We start from the raw sequence: 9,721 nt of genomic DNA on the forward strand, positions 1-9,721 counted from the left end.
ATCATCTGGAATTCGTGCATACATGAAACACGAGTTAACCGAGTGCATAGCCGGTCGTTCTCAATTATTGAAAGTTTAATCGTCGAATCGATGGCCGGGGTCTGGGCACTCGAGCGACGAAAGCGAAAAACGAGCAGCAGGGCACGTCCCGCGACAAATGCGCGCGGGGGTCGCGCGAAATTTGTTCGCGCCGGGAATTCGCGCTTAAATTATTCCCCGTCCGGCAATTAATTCACCGGATGAAAGCTCTCCTCTCTTTGCCGTCGTTGAAAAATGCTCGCCGAAGCGCGCTCGCGGCCGCGTACACGCTCGCTGATGCGAGGCATCGTCCGCGGTAATTCCTCGCCTAGGATCCGTCGTTGGAGACGAAAAATATAGACAATGCTGGTAACGAAACGTCGGGAAACGATCGGGGCGTCGGAAACGCGTGCTACGTCCCTGGGAGGCCATGCGCCGCGACCGGCGCGCCCTCTGGCTTCCTCGTCGACTTCCGCGCCCTCACGGCGGGCCGGAATAACACCGACACGGTATTTGAACGTCTTAGGTAAACAAATAGCCGGACGCGGAGGATTTTAAGGGAAGCAAACCGGTATTATTCCGACAGAATGCGAGACTTCGATATTAAACGCATGCAGATAAATGCGCATGCGCGATGTAAAGCGGACCTATGTGTTCATCGCAGTTTGCGTGCCACGCCACTCTCGCCCTCGAGATAAAATGAATTTCTAACTTTTCTTGAATATTTCATAGAATAGTCACCCTGCAGGGGGTGTGTAATAAAATAGTTCTCATTTTTGAACATTAACTTTTCAAATTTTTTGGTCAACAGCTTCGAATCTTATCGAAATTTTTATTGAAAATTCTACAAGGTGTCTCATTTGAAGTTTCGGACTTAATAATTTTCTGAACTATACTTCATTTCCAAAAATGTTTCAAATGGAACTTACCCTGTTTTGGGGGGCGTGGGGATCTTATAATGATGATAAATTTTTAATAAGTAAAAAATGGTATTAAAAAATTATTACATCGAGTTAGAACGTGGTAACGACGTGTACCTGAAATCTCGAGATCGACGTAACGCCCGTTCGAAAGAAGAAGTCTGATGGGAATGATGGCGGTAAGTAGAACGGAGAGGACTCGTATAATCACGGCAACATTGAGAAATGACCGAGCTACGGGAGCATCTGGTGCTCGGCACCAGGAAACGACTAAAGATTCCGCTGCTTTTCTTGTTTATTTCCTCGCGGTGCGAACGAGAATAATGTCCCGGGCGCCAGGAGCGTACCAGCTGCCGACTAGATCGATACACGTCGTTGTTATTGCGTCTGGGAACCCGGTACTCTGTATCCGCGAAGAAGCTAGCGGATCCCGAGGACCGTGGATCATCGAATGATCGATCCCGGAGGATCCAGCGTTACGGATCTCCCTGGTACCTCCTGTTCCACGAAAAATGCAAGGTGTGTTTCGTGGAACGAAGCTTATGAACCCGCGCGATGCTGCTGCAACGTAATTCGATAAATTCCTCGAGTCGATCGCTCGTTCGCTGTTTCGATCACCGTTTTACGGTTATCCCTATTTTTCCTGCCCGTCCACGCTCCAACGCGGGAACATTAGTTGCACATTTTACGGCCCGCTGTTAGCGCCATCTATGTGGATCCCATTTACGATAAGGACATCACTCGTCTTAGAGTTGTATAGTTTATACTAAATATAGTTTAAAAATCGTGGTACTTTGTTGCATAATTTTGCAACTGATTTATAAGAGCTTCGTTTCAGGTGGAATATGAAGAAGCGAGGAAATTAATACAAATTCTGATTCATTCGTTTTTAACGACTGCCAGGTATATGTTTAACTGAAATGTTTTAAACGATATGGTATAAATAGTAAAGAAGAAATTCGAAGATTGTATCAGTAAAATTAGAAAATAAATGGACAATCTATGCGATATTTATATATGACACGCTTATCGTAGATATGGACCGTGGTGGCGCTAGTGAGTTAAGTAAGAAATCGTCTTAAGGCTACGCTATACGCGACGGAAGATGAATCAATATTACAATCTAACTCCTTACTTTTTAATACATAAAATTGAGAAAAGAAACACAGAAACACAGAAAATAAATAGACTATATATGCGATACTTATATATGGCACACTTATCGTAGATACGGACCGTGGTGGCGCTAGTGAGTTAAGTAAGAAATCGTCTTAAGACTACGCTATACGTGACGGAAGATGAATCAATATTACAATCTAACTCCTTACTTTTTAATACACAAAATTGAGAAAAGGAACCAAAGCTATTGTCCTCAAATCTTAAGGTACACTGTTACACATATACACACAGGGACTTTACCAATACTTTAATAGTAAACGTTCGGATACTATCCTCTAATACACATACCAGAAAGAAGACACGTCTCTTCATAAATTTCGAAGCTAAATTGCAACTTAAATTACGAGCTTAAAATTCGTAAATAAGTTTTCATCCTCTTCTCACCTCGTCCTATTAGATTTTAACGTTAATTCCATTGTCAAAGGAAGCATCACCGACGACATCGTTCAAAGTCAAGCTACCCTTGTCGCACCACGGTTCCTCCGCGAACTGACACGCGAGCAAACACGCTCGCGTACACACGCGTTTGCCTGGGAAGACAGTTACGCGTCCATATCCACTTCGAAACGACAAAGCTACTTCGGATTAGGTGGATCCGTTTACCCTGCGACCGCATCCGCCGGTTTTACCGCGGACTTTACTTGTTTTAAGTGAAGCGCGACGTGACCTGCCGCAAACCCGCTTGTATCCCAGTCACATCGGCTCCTGCGCACGATCTCTCTGCAGAGACGTCTATCCGAGTATCAGGCGCCGCGGCGCCTCGAAATCCCGCAGATTCCGCGGCACGACTTCCGGATATGTACCACGTCCTTCAGAGAAGTCTGCTCGCGGATCTCTCCGTCTCCTCGCGAGGAAAGCACCGACTGATAGGGAATACGGCTCGGCAACTTCCTGTCTGGAGTAGCTACCGCGTGGCCTTGAAATGCGACGAGTCGCGGTACCGGAAGTGCGGGTGCCAAACACCATATTGGAGCCTAACTAGGTGTAACTGCTATAGTATTCGTGAGTTGCAATTTCTCTTTTATCACTCTCCTTGTCTTGGGATAAATGGAACTTTTAGTTTCCCTTTCCCCCCTCTTTTGACATTTTTAAATGACAGCGTGAATGACAAGATCGAACGAAAGGTTCGAGCATCTTGGAAAGTACATTATTAGTATGGTATTCACGAATTTTCATGTTTGGGATGAACATATTGTGATAGATATGTATATTTAAATTATAATTACTAAATTTAATTATACTATGGGTAATTGAAATAAAATTGGCTTCTTTCAATTTTAATATATTTTTCTGAAAACGAATTCGTAATACAAATTACTCTATCACGATCAGTTTTCGGGAAAACGTGTTTTTCTACAGACCCACAATTTTTGGTTAAAATGGAATATTATTAGATAAAACTTAAAAAATTCATTGTTATTTCACAAATTATCTAAGAGTATTCCGAGTTCATTAATGTCCATAATTATAATTATTCATGTTTCTAAGTAATTGAATAATAAACGTATTTTCAACGAATATTTTTGCATATTTTTGCAAAAATTCCTTTATCTGATACGAATTTCCTAGATAATGTCGTATTATGTAAGCATAGCACCTTGAATTTGCTATTTCTAATTATTAAAAATAAAAAATTTTAAATATTAAAATTTAAGTAGCTTCAGTGCATTATACGAATAGATAAAGAATAAGTATTACATTATCGAATTATCGGTTAAGAAATGATAAGATATTGTGGTATCGCAGGATGACTGGATCGAGCGTATTATCTGGAGTACGTGCGGAAGGTCGAATGACCTTGCGCTAATTATTATAAATTCGTAGCCTAATCGTCACCACACATTGCTAATTTAATCCATTATTATTTGTTATTTAATAAATAGAGCCTATTATTTATCACCTACCCAAGTGTCTCTACAATATAGTATATATATATATTATAAAATTTGCACCGTAATTGTTTCATACATAATATATTCGATATGAGATAGAAATGTATTTACACTATGCGACCTCTTTCGAAATTAGCTGGACTAACTAACACGAGTGAAATTTATTTACTTTCTATGTACCCCCTCCCTCCAGTGTCAGTACATCTATTCTACACACGCGAATCAAGAGTGCACAGTCATTGAAGTTCGCAATGTCCCTTTCTACATACCCTGGTGATAAAGAATGTAACAGCGTGCACATGCGGAAAAATATTATTACGCGGACGAGAGACGCACGGTCAAGATTTCAGATGGAAGTAGAGAGCTATGAAAACAGAGGCCATGCATATGCAAGAATATATGAATGAGAAAACGCAGCGCGGCAGAGGAATGGAGGCTTCAGGAAGCTAATAGCCAGGAAGACCATTGTTCTCGTTTTTATTATTTCATTATCGTCGCCTATGTTCCCTATTACTCCAGTGAAACTCCAACTACCGAGAAAATGCCTACCCATAACTTCCACTATTCTCTAATATCTCGGATCGACGCGTGAATTTAGCCACTTACTGCACAACCATAATCACGTCATTATCAATTCCATCTAGCGATTTGATCGATTACGATCGTCTGACGCGCAACGAGTTTTTCACTAACGAATAACAAAAGAAACGACGATTAAAATACGTCGGATCAGTAAGTCGAGACGTTTGTTTCATAATTCAAAATGGCGGACAAAAAGTCAGCAATCTTAATTTCACTCTTCGACGATATAATCAATTGCATCCTCAAGACGTTCTTACACACGAACAATGTCAAGCTTATGGTAATTCGCTAGCCTATGACGCAAGCTGTCCACTACTACGCAAACATCCACTTGTCTGCTGTCATTATCGTAGAACTAGTCCAACGCGCCACACTCTAGAGCAAAGTGCTTCGAGCTTCAGATCCACTCAGACAGGACGCAAAGTTTCAGGACGTCAGTTGGTCCGAAGTCATCCTCGAACCGCACTCGTTCCGATCCTCTGACAGTCTCCCGATCGACTCGAGACGTTTCCAGAGACGTAATCCTCTTGACATTCCTCGAGACTCACCGGAAGAATCCCTCTCACAAAGAAGAATCCCTAACATGGATCGCTGGGTGAAGAAATGCGCCATTGTCACCGGCGCTGCGTCAGGCATCGGCAAAGCGATCACGATAGCCCTTCTGGAGAAAGGGGTGAACGTGCTGGCGCTGGATGTCAAAACAGAGGGACTCTCGTCCCTGAGTCACCAGGTGAAACTCGGGCCGTCCACGAAATTGCACGTCATGCCTTGCGACGTGACCAATCAGGACCACCTGGACCAGGCTTTCCAGTACGCGGAGTCCACGTGGAACGGTGTTGATATTATGGTAAACAACGCCGGGGTGTTCGACAACACTCGCGTGATTGGTAAGACACTGCATGCTGACTGCGAGGACAGCAAGAATTGATGTTTAACCCATTAGCTGCCAAAATTCTTATATTACATGATTCTTTAATTTCTCGCTTTCCGTTTTTCCCTTAACTTATTTTTTACATACCTTATATACCGCGAGGGGTCATTTGACCCCTTACGAAATAATACCAGTACCTACACGTACCATTCTTTCAAACCAAATATTCTCCACAATCGCACCTAACCCAAACCTACCCCCTTTTTACCCCGATTTAATTATAGGAAACTGTGCATTATAAAATTATTGAACTTCGATTACCTATTATTATATATTCGTATGTTATTTTATACGTAATATACAATATAAAATCGCACAAAATCTGCACACGTTAACGTACCTTAACCCCTGGTGCTACGATTTAATTTCCGACCGTCGAGATATAATCAACAGCAGAGTCTGTCACACGTCGAGTCACTTGGAAAAATAACACGCAACTGAGATAGAAATACGTTATCGAAAATTAACTATGAGCTTGACCTGTGTTGTTGACATCGAGTCTTATCTACAAATCATAGTTCTCACCCCTGACACTCGATGTCCTCACCACGTGTCATACACGATATTGTAGACGAAGGTGTAAAGTACAATTGGAATACACTGCGAGTGAAATTCGCTTGTCTTTTCATTCATGAAAAACTCACGAGTCGGACTCGTTATCGTAGCATAAGTGGTTAAGTCTGCGCGTAACCTGCGCAAGGTCCAAAGACACGCTGGGGTGGAAAAAAAGGCCCTTTATACGGCGTGTAGACCCGGCCCATAAGGGACGAGGTATTACGCCCGGGACCTCGTTCGCCAGCTCGTTGGCGCGTTTTAAAAAATTCCATAAATTACACTTGCAGAGAGCGACAGGGCGACATTCGAAAGGCTGTTAAATATTAATGTCCTCGCAAACGCCGTGTGCACGAACCGGGCGGTGCGCTCGATGCGCCAGCGAAACATCGAAGGGCATATTTTCAATATCAACAGGTATTGTTGCTCGCGAGCCTCGTCTTGTCCGATCGTTCATCCGTTCACGCGAACCCTTCCGCTTGCACGCCGATGCATTTCGCTTGTCCCTTGGCGAACGTCGCTTCTGCTTTCCGCCATTTTCTTTTTCTTCTATGCGAGGGAAATTGTTCCGACATTGCTTTTGATTTCCGTCATTTTCTTTTTCTTTTTATGCGAGGGAAATGTTACGAAATCACCTCTGCTTTCCGCCATTTTTTTTCTTTCCTTTTATGCGAGGGAAATTGTTCCGAAATCGTCTTTGCTTTCCGCCATTTTCTTTTCTTTTTTCTATGCGAAGGAAATGTTTGAAAATCGCCTTTGCTTTCCGCCATCTCCTTTTTTCTTTTTTACAGCAGGGAAATATTACTAAATTACCTCTACTTTCCGCCATTTTTTTTCCTTTTATGCGAGGGAAATTGTTCCGAAATCGTCTTTGCTTTCCTCCATTTTCTTTTCTGTTTTCTATGCGAAGGAAATGTTTGAAAATCGCCTTTGCTTTCCGCCATCTTCCTTCTTCTTTTCTACAGCAGGGAAATATTACTAAATTACCTTTGCTTTCCGCCATTTTCTTTTTCCTCTATGCGAGGGAAATTGTCTCGACATTGCTTTTGCTTTCCGCCATTTTTCTTTTTCTTTTTTACAGCAGGGAAATATTACTAAATTACCTCTACTTTCCGCCATTTTTTTTTCCTTTTATGCGAGGGAAATTGTTCCGAAATCGTCTTTGCTTTCCGCCATTTTCTTTTCTTTTTTCTATGCGAAGGAAATGTTTGAAAATCGCCTTTGCTTTCCGCCATCTCCTTTTTTCTTTTTTACAGCAGGGAAATATTACTAAATTACCTCTACTTTCCGCCATTTTTTTTTCTTCTATGCGAGGGAAATTGTTCCAAAATCGCCTTTGCTTTCCGCCATTTTCTCTTTTTTTTTATGCGAAGGAAATGTTCCGAAATAATCTCTACTTTCTGCCATTTTCTTTTTCTTCTATGCGAGAAAAATGTTTCAAAATCGCCTCCGCTTTTCGTCATTTTCTTTTCTTTTTTCTTTTATGTGGGAAAAATGTTTCAAAGACACCTATCCTATCCGCCATTACGTTTCCGATTACTGTCTTGTATCTTTATTTTTATTTTTCGCACGAAGAATTATTCGCATAAAGAAGTATTCGCGCGAAGAACTGATCCCTCTGACCCTGACACCGTCATGCCATTCAAACGATTAACAACCGAGAAATTTTCTCGGAAAAGGAAACTTCAAATTCTCAATTACTAACCCAAAAATCAAGTCAAAAATCCACTTTCTCCAATTTACCTTAAAAATCGAACTTCTTCCACAAAGAACCATCGTGTATCTCATACCTCACATCTTATGATCGATTATTCGAGCCAGAGGAATCTACTTCGAGCACGAACGAAGAGACTCGTAGGCTAGAAAATTCACCATCGTGTCGTTACTCCGAGAAGCCTGGAAGCGTTGTCGAAGGTCGGGTTTCGGAGGGACACGCGTGTAAAGGCCGTGTTGTTTGAGAAAGCTGCCGGAAATTCCGCTCGTCCTGTTTCCACGCGGCCCGGCCGAGCGAAAAGTGGAAAAAGGTGGAAAAAGAGGGCTGAAACGGGGCGCGAGGGGGGTCGAGGGGGAGAAAAAAGAGGATGGACGCTTTTAAGACCGAAACAAACGTTCCGGCTGTTTGCGCTCGAAGTCGATTCGAATAAAACGCCGTGCAAATGGCCGGCCACGGGCGGCCTGTTGAAGCAATTTTTTGTTTCGTGCGGCAGCGTGCTGGGACGCGAAATTCCGAGTAGTTACCTTTTGGAAAAAGATGGCTGGAACCTGTACCCGGCTTGCAAACACGGCACTGTTGCATTAACGCACACGGTGAGGCGGGAATTGGCGGCCATTAAAGCACCGATTCGAATCACCGTAAGTTCGCGCGGCCTCCACCATCGCATGAAAAGCTTTTATGAGCCTTATAACCGCCACCTGTCTCTCGCCATTTTCCCTGTTACCCTGTTTTGTCCACAGGGCATCAATCCGGGCTTCGTCGATACTAATATAGGCAGTCACGTGCCGCGATTGGTGGAAGCCTTCAAGAACATACCCACTCTTCGACCGGAAGATGTCGCTGACGCTGTCATCTACGCGTTAAGCACTCGACCAGAGGTCCAAGTAAGTATTCTTAGCCTGCCAAGCTTTTGTATAAACTGAATCGATTGCTGTACCTCGTCGAGTGCAAATTTATTTATTTATTCGTCTCGATGGACGCTCGAAACTTGCCATTTTGAAATGCAGAGAGTAGGAGAACTGGAAGGAAGGCTAAAAGTGCCAAAATTTTGTGTGTCACAGTATTACCTAGGAACAGAATAGACTAAATTTTTATTATTCCAAAATTTCGTGACGTTTCTTCCATTGTCATTTTGATTTTTCCTTTCATAGGGTATTACGAGTTATAATAACCTTTGAAATATTCCTAAATCTAATTTAAAAAGAAAAAAAAAGGAAAAATCCGTGTGTTTTAAGAAAGGCTACAAGATACTCTTATTTATTATTTGTTCATTTATTGAAAAAGACTGGAGAAATTGAATTCCCTCTTAACTGAAGACACAATGTACAGTGTGGTGCATTTGCCAACATACATCCCGAATTAATTGTCCCAAGAATATTTCACTCCATATTTATTAATATCCTTTCAGCCTTTTTATCTGCACTCTCCAATCGCAAGAAAAGAATGCACAAATTCAATCACAGATCTGCAATTCACTCATCCAGGTCGTTAAGATAAAGACCACTCGCAATGACAGAAGTAGTCTCGAGCAATCCATTCAGTTTAGACACAGAGTGGCATAATGTTAGGGTGACTGATGAAATTCTAGATCACCGAGCTCACCATCCAACGCACGGGTGAAGTTTAATCCCTGTGCATTCGTAGTACAGTACCTGTGTGTGCCTACATATGAACAGGTCCCAAGGAGAAGCTACTGATAGATTTCAAATAAATCCAAAGAAGTTACTAAAAGAGTCTGTTTACTTCTCAAAACCTGTGAGTCATTATCCACGTAGAATTTAACAAAGACAATCCTCTATGATATGGTTCGTCACGTGCTCGTAACACTTAGCATAAAGATGGAGGAAAATTCGCGATTGACGCGAAAATTCGTGGCAGACGTGAAAATTCGCGAGGACGGTTTCATTCGTAGCCAGATTACGCGCTATTGATT

The 9,721-nt window shown here is 42.2% G+C and overlaps 1 protein-coding gene across 1 annotated transcript; it reads left to right on the forward strand.

Moving 5' to 3' along the window:
* Positions 1–4,970: 4,970 nt before the first annotated feature.
* LOC108546077 (farnesol dehydrogenase) lies at positions 4,971–9,513 on the forward strand. Its single transcript, XM_017898002.1, has 5 exons — positions 4,971–5,478; positions 6,365–6,491; positions 8,282–8,426; positions 8,529–8,672; positions 9,377–9,513. Exons 1-5 carry the CDS (start codon positions 5,175–5,177, stop codon positions 9,413–9,415), a joined length of 759 nt encoding a protein of 252 aa, XP_017753491.1. The 5' UTR covers positions 4,971–5,174; the 3' UTR covers positions 9,416–9,513.
* Positions 9,514–9,721: the final 208 nt, after the last annotated feature.

The sequence above is a fragment of the Eufriesea mexicana genome, unplaced genomic scaffold (genome assembly GCF_001483705.2).
Source record: "Eufriesea mexicana isolate 0111107269 unplaced genomic scaffold, ASM148370v2 scaffold571, whole genome shotgun sequence".
NCBI lineage: Eukaryota > Metazoa > Arthropoda > Insecta > Hymenoptera > Apidae > Eufriesea > Eufriesea mexicana.